Source organism: Eretmochelys imbricata, chromosome 4, assembly GCF_965152235.1.
Source record: "Eretmochelys imbricata isolate rEreImb1 chromosome 4, rEreImb1.hap1, whole genome shotgun sequence".
Lineage (NCBI taxonomy): Eukaryota > Metazoa > Chordata > Testudines > Cheloniidae > Eretmochelys > Eretmochelys imbricata.
The window spans coordinates 91,502,243-91,518,544 of record NC_135575.1 but is presented as its reverse complement, the minus strand read 5'-3'; the positions used below and the strand labels follow the sequence as shown (position 1 = coordinate 91,518,544).

Genomic DNA, 16,302 nt, shown 5'->3' with positions numbered 1-16,302 from the left:
GAAACCAATATTCCCATTGTTACTACTTGCTGTGTGCTCCACAATATCTGTAGGAGTAAGGGGGAGTCATTTATGGTGGGGTGGGAAGTTGAGGCAAATCTCCTGGCCGCTGATTACGTGCAGCTGGACACCAGCATGGTTAGAAGAGCACAGCAGGGTGCGCTGCACATCAGAGAAGTTTTGAGAACCAGTTTCACGGCCGACCAGGCTATGGTGGGACAGGTCTGTTTGTTTCTCCTTTATGAAAATCCACCCCCTTGATTCACTCTACTTCCCTGTAAGCCCAGTGCCCTCCCCCCAATCACTGCATGCGGAGGCTATAAATTCTTTATTAATTCATCACACAAATAGGGGGATAACTGCCAAGGGGTGGGGGAGGAGTCAAGGAGAAAGCCACACTGCATTCAAAACTTATTGAATGCCAGCCTTCTGTTATTTGGGCAGTCCTCTGGGGTGGAGTGGTTGGGTGCCCGGAAGCCCTCCCCTGCACCTGTGTTCTTGGGTGTCTGGGTGAGGAGGCTACAGAACTTGGGGAGGAGGGCAGTTGGTTACACAGGGGCTGCAGTGGCAGTCTGTACCTTTCCTGCATTTCAACCATACGCCGGAGCGTATCGGTTTGATCCTCCAGTAGCCTCAGCATTGCATCCTTTCATCATGCTGCCACCACCTCTTCTCTTGATCCTGCCACTTGTCCTCACGTTCATTTTGTGCTTCCCTGGACTCTGCCATTGTCTGTCTCCACGCATTCTGCTGGGCTCTTTCAGTTTGGGTCGACTGCATGAGCCCAAAGAACATTTCATCGCAAGTGTGTTTTTTTCACCTTATCTGCACTAGCCTCTGGGACAGAGATGCTAGTCACAGTGTTGAAACATTTGCAGCTGCATGAGGGAAAAAAGGGAGATTAAAATTGAAAAAGACACATTGGCCATTTAAAAGGAGGGGCTGATGTTTTCGAGTTAACATGCTGCACAAACCCAACTAAACCCCCACACGCCCCCAGTTCTCTGGGATGATGACTTCACCCCTCCCCGCACCGCATAGCTAACACTAGGGATGATTTCTTTTCAGCCACAGGCAAACAGCCCAGCAGGAATGGCCACCTCTGAATGTCCCCTTAATAAAATTCCCCTATTTCAACCAGGTGACCATGAATGATATCATGCTCCTGAGGATAACATAGAGAGATAAAGAACAGATGTTGCTTGAATGCCAGCAAACACCAGGACCACATACTGACATGCTTTCTTAAGCAATGATTCCAGACTACGTGCTACTGGCCTGGCATGGTAAAGTGTCCCACCATGGAGAACGCAATAAGGCTGCCCTTCCCAGAAACCTTTTACAAAAGCTTTGGGAGTACCTCCAGGACTACTTCATTGAGATGTCCCTGGAGGATTTCTGCTCCATCCCCAGCCACTTTTCCAGTAGCTGTACTGGCTGTGAATGCATCCCAAGTCTTCAGGGCAAATTAATCATTAAACATGCTCGCTTTTAAACCATGTATTATATTTACAAAGGTACACTCAGCAGAGGTACCTTCTCCGCTTTCAAGGTCCGGGAACCTGGGTTGGGAGGGTACTGTCTCCAGGGTGATAAACAGTTCCTGGCTGTCGAGAGAACGGTTTCTCCACTTGCCTGGTAAGCGCTATATTCAACCTTCCCCTCATCATCTTCCTCGTCCCCAAAATCACAAAAGCATTTTAGCATCTAAAATAAAAAAGTAAACAATATGCATGCCTAGCATCTCCCTACAGATTCTTCCACAGTCTCTGTGTGTGTGTCTGCTTGTCTCCCTGTCAGAGCTCACTGACAACTGACTCTTCAGAGGAATCAAGTCACTTTTAATTATTTAGTTTTCTTTTGATCTGGTAATATGCAGCTTTGGCAAAACAAGGTTTGCAACTGGTTGGAGAATAGTAAGCTAACAGCTTGCCTCATCATCTTCCAAGTGGGTGCTTGGGTGTCCTTATCAGGGAAGCTATTGTATCACTTTCATTCAGACCCCACTGAATTAGAGCATTATAGATGTAAACATTCCACTATCCTCAATGTAAGTTAGATCAATACGGTCACATGAAATTCTAATAACCCAATACACAGTAACACCCCCTGGGTGACTTGGTCACCTAAACTGTTCATAAAATTGTTCAGTATCTACAACATACCAACTACACATCTGTCAGCGTGAACACAGGATGACGACTTCAGCATGACACAAAGAAATAGCTACCAATATCCAAAAGAAGATTGTTTAAGGTAAATAGCCAGAAAACTTTCTTAACAGTAAGGTGTATTGGAGTGTGGTATATACACCTCTACCCCAATATAACGCATCTGATTAACATGAATTCAGATATAATGCAGTAAAGCATTTCCCCTCCTCCCCCTCCCAGGCTTGCGGAAGCCTGGGAGGGAAGAGGAGTGGCAGCGCGTTCAGGCGAGGAGGCAGAGCAGACGTGAGCTGGGGCAGAGCCGCAGCAAGTAACTGGGGAGTAGGGGCAGAGGAACCGCTCCCCTCCCCAGCTCACCTCCACTCTACCTCCTCCCCCCTCCCTCCCAGGCTTGCCACGCCAAACAGCTGATTCGTGGCAAGCCTTAGAGGGAGAGGGGAGAAGCGGATCAGTGGCAGCGCGCTCAGGGGAGGAGGTGGAGCAGAGGTGAGCTGGGGCAGGACAGGGAGCTGCCGATGGGTACTTTGCACCCACCAATTTTTTTTCCTGGGTGCTCCAGCCCCAGAGTTGGCGCCTATAGCAGCAGCCTGTCTAGCTCTGACACGCTGCTCTGAGCAGCGTGTTAAGGGGGCCGGGCAGGAGGGTGGGTTGGGGATTCTCAGGGGTCAGTCAACAGCGGGATAGGTGGGAGTCAGATAGGGGGCGGGGCCAGGCCATTTTGGGAGGCACAGCCTTCCCTACCCAGCTCTCCAGAGCAAGTTCGATAGAACGCAGTAAGATTTTTTTGTCTCCCGAGGAACGCATTACATCGGGGTAGAGGTGTAGTATCTTGTTCAAGGTACATGATGACAGTCCTATTCCTGCAAGCATTTCGAACTGGACAGCAAAAGTGCTAGGAGACATGAAAGAACAATCACACTTACAGGTAAGACTCAGGATTTTTTCCCCACCATTCTCAGTATGTGGACATACCACCATTTTTATAAAAAGACTTATAAACTACCTTCCCTCCCATTAATAATTTCATCCCTGGGGCAATTGTACTGATTGCTTATGTCGAATAATAATATTAGGAAAGAAATATTAGTAACTAATACAATGTATTTTGCTCTTTTGGGAGCATACTGATTTTGCTTTTTTATTTTCTCTTCATTATTGCATTTTCTCCCACAGAAGGATGGCAGCTCCAAAACCAGGAGACAGATCTGTCTCCTCACAGTGGCCATTAAGACAGGTGGTTAGGTTTCGATAGGCCTCCAAGGTTCCCATTTCTATTAAAGAGCCTGGAAGCTATAAAAGCAGCCAGAAAGCCGTGTAACTAGCCAGCACTTCAGACCAGGGATTCTCAACCTTTTTCTTTCAGAGGCCCCCCCCAAACAGGATATAAAAACTCCATGGCCCACCTGTGCCACAACAACTGGTTTTCTGCATATAAAAGCCAGGGCCAGTATTAGTGGTTAGCAAGCAGGGCAATTGCCTGGGGCCCCATACCACAGGGCCCCAGCAAAGCTAGGTTGCTCAGGGGTTCAGCCCCATGCAGTGGGGCTTCGGCTTTCTGCCCTGGGCCCCAGTGAGTATAACACTGGCCCTGCTTTTAGGACCGCCAGAAACCTTCTCATGGCCCCCCACAGTGCCCCAGACCCCTGGCTGAGAACCACTGCTTCAGACCACTAGAAAGTATTAACATTTGGAACTGCTGGATTAAATCTAAGTTATCTGTCATCTCTACTTTCCATGAAGCAGGGGAAACCAAACCAAACCCCCAAATACTTCTCTCAGGTCTAGAGTTCCAACTGATTTGAACAGGATTATCTTGATGAGACCTTGTTATTACATTGACAAACTGTGACCATATAGATCATTGTTGCAACGAAGGTCCTATGGTTGCACCAGGTCTTGTACAGAGGAGGCCAAGTAGGGTGTCTGTGGAAAGGTTGTAGTTTGCTGGTTATGCTATGTGTATCATTTTTATATTTGAAGTTATGAATATTGGCTATGTATTTGTTTGATTCTAAGTAGCCTCAGTGAAGCAGTTGGTCAGCTTCTTGAGAATGGGCACTTACTTAACGGACAATGGACTTTGGGCGACCCCAATCCACATCTGAGCTTTCCTGGGAACTTTCAAACTAACATGTAAACAATGGTGTCGGCCTGCAAAAAGCTGAATCATTCAGAAACATGTGACTTGTTCAGGTGGCTACAGGCTCCATCCTGTTGCTGTGATTTTGCACAGGAGAACAAAGGGGTTTCCGCCCACAAGAGAAAGACCCTGGAAACCCCTCCATTTGGTCTTCAGCAGGCTCAAAAGGTAGCCTCTCCCCCCCAAAGAGATGCCTGAAAGAAACTGGAACAAAGGACAGTAACCACAGGGATGTGAATGATTGTGTTTTTGTTTTATTCTTTGTTCTGTTATTACTTGGAACCACTTAAACCCTACGTTTTATATTTAATAAAATCACTTTTTGCCTATTAATTAACCCAGAACAAGTAATACGTGCCTGGGGGAGCAAACAGCTGTGCATATCTCTGTATTATAGAGGGTGGACAATTTGTGAGTTTAACCTGTAAAAGCTTTATACAGAGTAAAACTGATTAATTTGGGGTTTGGATCCCATTGGGAACTAGGTGTCTGGGTACTAGAGACAGGAACACTTTCTAAGCCGTTTTCAATTAAGTCTGCAGCTTTTGGGGGACGTGGTTCAGAGCTGGGTCTGTTTGCAGCAAGCTTGCGTGTCCTGCTCAACAAGACAAGGTTCTGCAGTCCCAAACTGGCAGGGAAAACTGGCTCAGAGGTAGTCTCACAGCACGTCAGGCGACAGTTCCAAGGGGGTCTCTGTGACCCAACCCATCATACTTGCAACTGGCCAAGTACTAATTTTACATCAAGAATATCTGCCACTTAATACCAAGGAAACCAAGTGGGTATAATAAAATTAGAGTTTTTAAGATATTGTCAAGAGGTCCTCACAAGAGGTGGCGAGGGGAGCAAATAAGAAAGTGAGAACCTAGCCTGACTAAAGCCTTAAAGCAGAAAGTATTAAGAACTTGACTCAAAACAAAAGCTTCTTTAGTTCTCTTTCCTTCTTACTACTGATCAATGAAAACTGGCATTTTCCACAGATAACATTAAAGAACAGGTTGTGTTGATAAGGCCGTAAGAATACTCAAACTGCACGAATTTGAGGAGCCGCTAATATCTGAAGACGACTGTGGGTTGAGGACAGAACAAGGAACAGAGTTTAATAAAATGTAAAGCTCAAGTTCTTAAATTTGGAAGGAGAAAACAAAACTACACCTAAAAACAGGACAGACAAGTTATTCTGATGGAACCTCAGTGTCTGGTCTGACAGAATAGGAACTGATGGCAAGAAATCAATGTACATGCCATACTCATGTCCATGAAGTGCTTGCAACCCTGACCTAGGCTAACAATGCTTCTGGCTCTGTGTAAGACCCCCCACCCCAAATGGAGATGTATGAAAACAATTTTATAAAAAAGTAACATTTAGTTAAGTTACCAAGTATTACAAACATAGCTTTTCTCGAAAATTAAATATATTAGCAAAAGCAAGATTTGTAAGAATTATTTTACAAAATGATTTACATACAAGAAAGCCTAATGTGTCAGACATTCACAAATATGCAACCAACGGATAATTACAAAAGTACCAATTGGCAACATGAATTCTAACCTTGCCACTGCAGTTAGCTCTACTATTAATATGAATAAGGCATAGAGGCAGCAAACAATTTATAAACTTTTTTTAAAGTCACCCTTTAAGCTTGTTTAAAAAAAAATCTGAATGCACAATTCCTAGCATACTATATTAAAGCTTCTTATTATAAGCTCTATAAACTACTTAAGTGCTCAGAAGGACCACCAGTCTGAAAAGCCCAATAAAATTGTAACTGGTACTAAACGCTTGTTTTCAATTTTCCCTTTGAACATGTACAGTTATAGGTACAAAAGCCATATTCACAGTTTAATTATCTTTGACAGAAGTACCATGTTCATTTTTTTTTTTTTGCAGTTGTTCCTTAAAACCAGCTCTAATTTAATCATAATTCATGGCACTTGTTCTGTGTTGCAAATATTTATAAGATAATTAAGAATCGGTGCCATAGTCAAGACAGTTCAGCAAGAGCAGTAATTTCCAACAACAACATTCAATACTATATTTCAAATATTTGTGCAAATAGCAGCAGGACAGTTGTATCTGAGGCAAGCTCTTATTTGCAAAAAATGCATCCTTAATGCTGTAAACCTGGACTGTCAGCCTTAAGTCTTGCATTTTCCACAGCTTTAAAAAGTCAGTGGCAATAAATTCTCAAGTCTTAGCATGACTGTCTCATACACAGTGCAAATAATGTAGAGTTTTTCCATGTTCTGTGGCTGGATTGATTTTTGCATGTGCAACTTTAGTGGTCTATCCTTCTAGTTGAAGACAGTATCCATTTGAAGAACCAGATGGTTCAGGAAGTTGGCGAGGAGAGGAAGCAAATTCATCACACTTTTCAAACCAGCACTAGATGTGCAAAGGCAGCAAAAACTCCGGCTGTGATTACAACCAGAAAAGAGTAACTCTTCAGGAAGATCCAGGCGGTTAGTCACTTGGACTGGTCTCTAGAAAAATATGTGAGTATATGTTGGATTTTGATTAGACGTTCTTTCAAAGACATCATTGAGAGAACTGAGATCTGATACCTGGGATCTACAGGGAGGACAGCTAGAAGCCACCAACACCAAGCTGGTCCATTAGGTATTGCCTAAAATTAGAGAACGAATTGGATTACTGAATTAACAATTTAGCACAAGGTAAATTATATGCTGAATAATTTTTTAAAAAGACAAAAGCTAACTATGGAACAAAGTTTAGTCTAACATTAGTGGTCAAATAAAGTTATAATCCTCCTCTTCTGGTGCTTCAACCATGTTACTCTCTCCTCAAATCCCTTCTTTAGCTTCCTGTTTTATATCACATTTAATTCAAGACCCATACCCTCACCTTCAAGATTTACATAATCCTGGTCCCATGCACAACTGCTCTCATTCTTCCTACTCCCTCTTCTCAATTCTCTCTACTCTCTGCACCTTTACTTTGGAAGGGTCTCCATCTTCCAATCTGCCAACCACCTCCCTCCTCTCCTCAAAATACCTTACTTCCATGAAACTTTCCACCCTTGTTTTTCCACCAATAAGCTTACTACACTTCCTCTTTTAACAGAACAATTGTCCTATGTCTCACTGTTAGTGCAAAGACCCCTTTTAAACTTATAGCACTACACTAAGCAATAACTAGTGTTCCACATTTTCAGTTTTCATTTGTAAAAGAAATTCTGGTAATTTTTTTATGTTTATTTTCCAAACATTAAAACAGGGATGAAATTGGGAAAAAATCAGGAACAAAAAAGTTTGTAATATACACATTTTACTACAGTACAGCTGACTTTTTTTTTTAAGTGTATAAAGTTATTTTTTGTCTGTCTCAGAGAGAGTAGTTTTTCCAGAAATCCTAGTTTATGTACAGTCACAATTTTCTCCAAAGTATCCTCCCTCACGTTGAGCCTCTTGCTGTCTTGGAAGTAGTCCAACTTTGAAAATTAGCACTATCCATCATCAATAGACCAATAAATCCAGGGAATACACCCAAAGCTTGCCATACCCAAAGCTTGCCATACCACTCTGCTGAAGTTGGAAAGCGTGTCTTGATTGTTCCAAAAATCCAACACATCCAGTTTCATGTTGTCAGGGTTATGCACGTTCATGTAAGCATTTCAGATTTGAAATATCTTTAGTGGCAAATGGAAGAAACACTCTGGCATAACGGATGTAGTCTGTGCAAAGTTCACCTTGAGAAAAGTGGGTGACATTCCAAAAAGAATCTTTGGCACAAAAAGCTCTTCAGGGTCCAGATTACGGGCCACGATCAACTCCCATTTTTTGCTGAGTGTTGTGTTGAAGGTTTTGAACACTTTTTTGTTCTTGTGTTCCAAGGTTGGAAGGATTTCCAGAAACAGCTGGGTTCTCTTACTGTATGTTTCTCCTGCAGCTTTTGTGCTCAATTCAGCTGGATTTTGGTTGTCAAGATCCGGTAAACAGCTGTACTGCTAATATGTTGGCAGTACTCAGAGAAAACTCCAGTGTTTTGTGTGTGTCACACCGACTCCCAGTTTTCAACAATGAACACTACCTCTGTATGCAGAATCTGCTGGTCATTTTGGTTATTTGCCAGTCTCTTCAGAGTTTCTGCTTGAGAACCAATAATCTCAAGATTATCTAGGTCTTCTAGGAGATGTATTAGCATGGTCCATGCGTTATTTACATGACAGGCAGCGAAGTACAAGCTCATCCACTGATGTGGCACAACAGGGGTACGGAATTGACAGTTGGCTCTGCACTCATCTCCCCCTCTGTAAAACAAAGCCTTCAACTTGTTTGCATGCTTGAAAACGTTCCCGAATCCAATAATGCAAGATTTCACGTCTTTCATTTCTTCTGTAACAGTAGCTGCTGACAGTGCATTGTTAATCAGGTGAGCATGACAGGTAATATGTAGCAGCTCTGGTTTCTGATAGAGTTTAATCTCTCATGCAGATTTACCCACATAGGAAGCATAATCCGTGGTAGTTGTAGCCACATTTTCCCAAGTTAGTTGGTACATCTCAAACATGACAGTTGTCTTCTTCCATATAGCTTGGCTAGGCAGCAATGACTGCAAATTATATCTAGATTTGATAGCGAGCACATTCCTGCAGCAGTGAGTTGGTGAATGCCTTTCATGCTCCTGGCAAAAGAATAAAGGACACACCAAGATATATGATGTGCTCCATCGTTTGTGCCTGGTTACCACAGTTGCATACAGGTGTTTGCCTCGTTTTCCATTTAAAGAGGGTTTGTTGATATGATTTAATCTGCACCAGTCTTTCCAACTGGAATCAAACCCCAGAGGTTCCTCGGCAGGGTCAAAAACAAGCTGTTTATTCTGAGCAGTCAAAATGCTCCACGTGACTCTCCATTGAGCCTCTGTGTTTAAATTGAGCTTAAGGGCCAAGGCAGTTCCACAGAGAGTTGCGGGATTTTAATTGTGTCTTTGGAGGGTTCTGCAAGTCATCATGCAATGGGATCTTCAGGTTTTCACTGACATGATTGAGAAAGTGAGATGTCTGGACAGCTCTTCTAATCTGTGGAGGCTGGATGTGCGATAAGACCAGAAGCCAGTCAACTGGAGTCAATTTGAGCGTCCCTGACAAGCGTCCAACTATGCACATGGCGTTTTTGAGTTGAGTATCAAGGACTTTAGTGTGACTGCTGTGAGACCAAACTGATGCACAATATTCAGGCACAGAATATACCAAAGGCAATTGTTGCAGTTTGTAAGGTCCATGCACTGGAGCCCCATGATATTACAGCCAATTTCCTGATAACCACAACACAATATCTGACCTTCTCTTGGTGTTCTTGAGGTATTTCTGAAAGGCTGAACTCCAGTCCAGCGTAATGCCAAGATACTCTGGATTAGCCTCATGGCTAATGCTCTCTGCAGAACTGTACATCGGGTTTAGCATTAGCCAGTTTATTCTTCAGAAGGAAAGCGATCACCATGGCTTTTTTCGGGTTAGGCCTAAATTTCCAGCGTTGGAAATAATCAGCAAATATGCTAAGATCTTGGGTTAGGGAGCATCTGATGGTATGGAGGCTTATGCACTGAACAGCCAAGGCAATGTCATTTGCATGCATGAATTGCCTCAACTCCATTGCAGGTTATCCGTGGTGTATAGATTAAAAAGTATTGGGGCCAGGACAGAGCCCTGAGGTATGCCAGAATTAAGAATTTTTAACATGTCAGTTATTGCTGCATTGACAAAACAGGTGTCAGAGGGGATGACTGTCACATCAAACACAAAATAAAGTGGGTTTTTTTGCTTTGAAATTGAACTAAAACAAAAAGGCCAAGAATTGGACGGTCCAGAGCATCAGACTCATCAAAAATCAGACTAGATACCACATTTCCACCAATTTGTTAGATACTAAAGCATCACCATTTTCTTTCAGATACTTACGAGGCAGGTTGTCTGCACTAGGAAGTGTTTTTGCTGGTGGACAGTACCGTCACACAAAGTCACCAACAGGGCCCTCTGCAATTAGCAGCAGTTGTCTGACGAAACAAAGAGCACGCACAAAGTAACTGACACAATCACGCTGTGTCCTCTCTTTCATTATAGCCCTAGTGAAAGCTCCTGATATGGACTGTTTATTCCAAAACCCACTTTCTTCTTCAAGCTTCTTGTATCGCTTGCTTTCAACGTGCTCCTTTATTCTCTCAGCATGAGCAGTGACCTCACTGCTGCAATACCTGCAGCGCGATGCATCCTCTTCATTCCAGTCTTTACTTTTCTTGAAAACTTTTAAGCACTGATTTCTTATTGGTATTCAGACAGATTTCCCTTTTCACCCCATGTTTACTCTCTCTTTATCTGTGGAGGATTGACTGGCTAAATTCAGCGTCGCACTAAACCAACAGAAAGAAATAGGAGGCAGCATTTCCTTGTGAGCCAGTCATAGCGCAATATTAACTTGATTTTCCAACCTCTACCATGTGTGTTGTGTATGTTTTACACTGTGGAATTGCTTCAAATCTCTGAGCTGCAGGACACAACAATCGCATTAAGCATTAGAATTTAACAAAAATAAGTACCCCCAAAAAATAATTAATGAATAAGTGGGTGTAAATCAGTAGAAAACCAAAACTCCTTTAATATTTAAAACAAAACAAAAAAACACCACCACACAATTTATCGGTGAAAAATCAGAAAAAACTGAAAACACGGAACACACAATAAACAAGAACACTGGAGTTCCCAAAGGATTAAAATCTGATATAATCACTAACTGTTGGTATCTGCAATATTATCAGAGTATTTATATAGCACTTCACATGCTAAGTATTATTTACTTCTAGCTGAAAGTTATTGTATATCAAGTAGTCAAAATTAGTCTTGCAGAAGCTTTGGCTGAAAAGCATGAGTACTAATATAAATATAGCCATCAGTGTTTGAAGAATATCTGCAGATTGGGTGTCCTTGTCTTCAGAATAAACTACCACCAATATAAAAGTAACATAGGAGAAACTTGAAACGAAAAGAAACAATTTAACATCCTTAGCTAAATGAAGCTCTTCTTTAAATGGACAGTTTTCAGCTACGCTCAGGCCTGACTTCTGTCTGCAGTTCAATTTGTGCTTGCAAAAGATAAGCCTGTACTTCCTGCACCTACAAGATTTGTACCCACAATGAGGTAATTATGTAGCTACTAAGGGCTTTGGAGAGCCACACTGCTGCAATCAATGCAGTGGGTGTCGATTTAGCGGGTATAGTGAGGGCCCATAAATCAACAGCAGAGTACTCTCTAGTCGACTCCGGTACTCCAGCTCCCCCAGAAGAGTAAGGTAAGTTGACCGGAGAGCGTCTCCTGTTGACACAGCGCAGTGAAGACACAGGGGTAAGTCTACCTAAGCTACGTCAACTCCAGCTACGTTATTCATGCAGCTGGCGTAGCGTAACTTAGGTTGATTTACCCCGGTAATGAAGACAGGCCCTACGACTGCTACTATCCAGTGTGCCCACAAGGATGAGACTGGAACACTTGATATTTAGGGGCAAAATTAAAAGTTCACCAATGAACTGGGTTAGGTACAATATAAGACAAATCTATTTGACCAACAGTGTTAAGAAGCTATTTAAAATAAAGATGATCGTGTTTGTTTTTTGCTAACTTTGTAGATAAAAATATCTACAAAGAAGCACTACCCTGCCCTGCCTAGAATGTCAATGAGGGATTCATGCAAAGCAACTGCAGCACAAAAAGAGGGGCAGAATGACCTCCTGTTGCTGCTTATAGAATGGATATAACTAGTGGAAATGGAAGATGGTACTGCATCCTCCACACAGCAGATCCCTGTAAAAACTGCTATGTTTAAAAGTGCAGGTTTTTTTAAAAAGTAATAAATGAATAACTGATGCCAAAATCTTCACTCACCTGTAGGTTTTCCTCTCTCTCTGGCATTGGCCCAAAGTGCTGAAGGATCTGGCTGCGAAATTTGTTCCTCAAGCTTTGGAACCAGCCACAAGCCTGATTGTATACTACGTCATGAAGCTCTCTCAGTTTCTTCAGCTCTTCTTCATCTGCAACCTGTGATAGAACACTAGAGTAAGCTTAAATACACAACAAAGAATGAGATAATCAGTTTAACATACATTCCATTTCAACTGTTAGTAACAATCATTAAGCCTCGGCATTCATCCTAGCCTTGAGGGGCAATGGCAGAAAGGAGAAGAAAAAACCTTGTCGTACCGAAATCCCTCACTTCAGACCAACTACCTCTCATAAAATAGCAACATGACAAGAATTATGTAAGACACAATTGTATTTAAGTAGGTCATATTTAGAGTCCTGCTTTAAAATAATTCTGCATATTTAATATACATTTGATGGGCCCACCTTTTTTATTATATTCTTTACTACAGTCACAACATTTAGATCAAGTTCTAATTCCGATGCAGCTAAACTCTAGAAATCAGTACTTTGGCATGTTTTATAGTTATGGTGGATAGCCAATACATATTTTTTTCTAATTTAAATAAGGTGTGGTGGGTTTTTTGGACACCTATTAGCTATGTACCAGTTCAAAAGTATTTTTTACTTCATAAAAGTTGATAGTATTGATTTGGCAAAAAAAGTGCAATTCTAAGATAAATCTGACATCTCAAAAGGTCTAGAAAATCTTAGCTATTTTTATTTTTCTTTAATATAGGAGAACCATGTCTCCCAGTAACTGCTGTATAATCCCAAACATTTGAAGCCGAGTCTTTATGAACAAATGGTATAGCAAACTAAGAGTGCTGGTTAAGAGGAGTGTTACTGCTCAGAAAGAGTTCTAGATACCTTAATATCTTCCAAATATTCGATGTCTGCAGTACAATAGCCATCTTTCATCCCTCTTTGTAAAACTCTAAATCTCTTTCCACCAACTGTGTCAACAACAGACCTCCCATCAGGTAGGAAATGAATATTCCTAATTTGCAGCATACAACCATAATCTGCAAAACTAGAACCAGAAGCATTGTCAGCAATGCTAAATTCACAATTTTCAAACATTTTTGAAATCCAAATGGGGGGAGAGGGTAGAACCATGGAGAACTCTTAGCTCATAAGAGCACAAGAATGGATGCTTACTTGTTTTGAGGGTCACTGACACACATCCCAAATTGTTTAGTCCCGGTTTCCATACTTCTGCGAATCATCAGTCGGTATCTTGGCTCAAACACATGAAGAGGGCAAGGCACAGTGGGGTATGCCATAGTACAAACAAATACTGGAACATTCTTGGTCAAGCTAAAGACAAAACCAAAATAGATTAAATACACATTTGAAATCTAACCACAAGACAGTGCCAAGCCATAATAAACAACAGCAAAAGTGTTGCAATACATTTATTTTGCCAAAGGTGATCTTAAAAAAAAAAAATATAAAGTAGTAGTGCTGGGTGTCTGTTGATTTTCATTATACCTGAATTCATAAAATGTCCCTTGCAGGGTGAACATTTATTGCTCTTTAAACATTTAAGTGTATTGTGGACAGTAGTTTATTCTGATCAAATATTTATAGCCAGAAAAAAAATTCAGTAGTTTGTAGCATATAAATTACCATTGAAAGAACACTTATTCTGTGAGATGCACCAGTCTGTGAAAGTTTTACCAAAGTTAGAGGATAGTTTCTATAGTTGCAGTTACTGTAAGCCATCAGTGCAATACAAGGTAAAATTTGCTGCACAACTACATGGCTCAAGTAGTAGCAGCTAACTGAGGTAATGAAATGGATTTGGTCAAATATTTTTTCCAACCTGTTTTTTTTTTTAAATCAATGTTTTTATTTTTGCTAGAAGCAGACATGAACAGTTAGCATTAAAAGTTACCCTATATCTTGCACTACACCTCTGCCTTTCAGAGTACACAAATGGTCATTTGAATGTTAGTGTTTTGCTCTGCACTGTAAGTTGCCTAAGCGGTAGTTTCTCACCAGTATTTTCTGACAGACAGATGGCTCTAAATATTAAAAGGAACAACTTGAAAGTCACTTTATTTGAATGTTTTGTACTTAAAGATAACCCCTAAGATTACAACTGAAAGATTAGAGAAAGTACTCATTTTTGAACTTTGTTTATTTTGTGCAGTTTTATCGATCACGCAACTCTGAGGGAAACTCAGAAGTATGCTTTTCCCCAGGCTTTGCATGAGGATATTTACCTATAACAGTAGCAAAGCTGAAACTGAATAGACAGCAATGTAGGCACAGAGAAGGAAGAGAGATGGGCCTGATCATGTTAGGTGGTGCTAATCATGAGCTCACCTAAGAGACCCTTATAAAAATGTTTTATTTTTAATTTCATGCCATACTAACTAAAATAGGACATTCATTAATTTTCTGAAGTTAGTAAATTTAAATACTAAGTTAACAGATTTTCCAATATTTAATGTTCCTTCACAAAACTATGAAATGCCATCATTAGAATCATTAACAAATGATACAAACATTTCTACCCTGACAGTAACTAGATTTCTTCAAGCTGTGTCCCCCTATGGGTGGCTCCACTTGAGGTGGTCACACTCCTTCAATCAGAGATTTTCAGCAGCAGCGCTAATTCAGTCCACATGTTCCCTAGCTATTCTCAAGCCCTGTACAGAGCACATATAGAGCTGTGGATAGACCTTGGTTCCTTCTCCACTGCAAAGCCTAAGGAGACGAGGCTCTGAAGCAAAGTGGAAGGAGGGAGGGTAGTGGAGCAACCATAGGGACACACATCTTGAAAAAGGTCCAGTTACTAAAGGTAAGTAACCTTTCTTTCTTATCTGAGAAGCTTCCCCACTATGGTGTTCAATTTGAGGTGGCTCCCGAGCAGTATCCTTTGAGTTCCAAAGTTCCCATCTCCTGCAATCTAAGACTGATAGTAAAATTGCAGAGCCTTTGACAGTATCTATTCAAGAAGCACCAAGTATGGTAGAGTGTCCTGAGACAGAATGAACCAAAGCCCACAAAGCAATCTTGCAAATCTCCGTCCATTAGCAGAACAACAGATGTAGACTTATATCTGGCAGGTAGGTATAGTATATTACAAGCTGTATAGCAAGAGAGGATCCAGTCAGAAACCAATTTAGAAAGTCTTTGCATGGACACTAGCACTCCTTTAGCTGTGTCCACAATAGAAACAAATAGTCTCAGAGGCTCAAAAAAGTCTAATCCTGCCCAAATAATAGGTCAGTAGCCTCTTAACATCCAAGTTATAAAGGGCAACTTCTTGACTAGACAGATGGAGTTTAGGATAGGAAACTGGGAGGTGAACTGTCTAGTTTATGTGAAAGCCTGAGCTAACTCTGGGCATGAAACATGGGTGTGGTCAAAGGGATGTCTTTTCTTTTAAAAAGAGAACATATGGAGGGTCAGCCATCAAAGCTCTTGGCTTGCCAACTCTTCGGGCCTAAAAAGGCTGTTTTAATGGAGAGATTTAGAAACAAGCAGGTAGCTAGCAGTTCAAAGGGAGGCTCCATCAGAAAGTTAAGAACAAAGTTTAAGTCCCAGGTGGGAATGGGGTATCTGACATTTGGGAAAGATTAGATAATCCTTTGATGTAGCAAAATTGCAAGGTGAGCAAATACCGCGAAGCCCTCCACCAGAGAATGAAGTGCTGTGATGGCTACTACAAGAACTTTAATTGAACCCAAAGTAAGATTTCCTTTCTTCAGAGCAAGAAGATATCTGAGTCAGCAAGAGATTGGTACACCAGTCAGTACACCAGTGGTAAAATCTTTTCTATTTCTGAAGGCAAGTCTTTCTGGTAGAATCTTTCCTACTATTCAGCAGGACTTCATATCCTTCTCCTTAGGAGTGCGCTAACCCTGAGAGCCATCTAGATACCAAGCCTTGAGCCACAGTGTTCAGTTTGGGGTGAAGAACATTCCTCAAGTCCTGAGTGAGAAGACTGGACATTGATGGAAGGCTGATGGAGGAGAGGCAAAGGTAGTAAGGAAACTACACTAGGTTTTGGCCAAGTTGGTGCAATGACAACGACCATGGCCT

The 16,302-nt window shown here is 41.5% G+C and overlaps 1 protein-coding gene across 3 annotated transcripts in view; it reads right to left on the bottom strand.

Moving 5' to 3' along the window:
* Nucleotides 1-323: 323 nt before the first annotated feature.
* The window catches only part of LONRF1 (LON peptidase N-terminal domain and ring finger 1), a 35,746-nt gene continuing 19,767 nt past the window's right edge, over nucleotides 324-16,302 (bottom strand). The window contains exons 9-13 of one of the 3 annotated variants that reach the window (XM_077815591.1): nucleotides 13,405-13,563; nucleotides 13,114-13,276; nucleotides 12,208-12,360; nucleotides 6,877-6,938; nucleotides 324-878 (exon numbers count right to left, since the gene is read on the bottom strand). In XM_077815591.1, coding sequence (XP_077671717.1) covers nucleotides 797-878; nucleotides 6,877-6,938; nucleotides 12,208-12,360; nucleotides 13,114-13,276; nucleotides 13,405-13,563 — 619 coding nt within the window. In that variant the 3' untranslated portion in view covers nucleotides 324-796. Of the gene's footprint in view, nucleotides 879-1,693; nucleotides 1,708-4,543; nucleotides 6,939-12,207; nucleotides 12,361-13,113; nucleotides 13,277-13,404; nucleotides 13,564-16,302 lie in introns of those variants that run through there. The other 2 variants (XM_077815592.1, XM_077815590.1) reach the window with 2 other exon arrangements.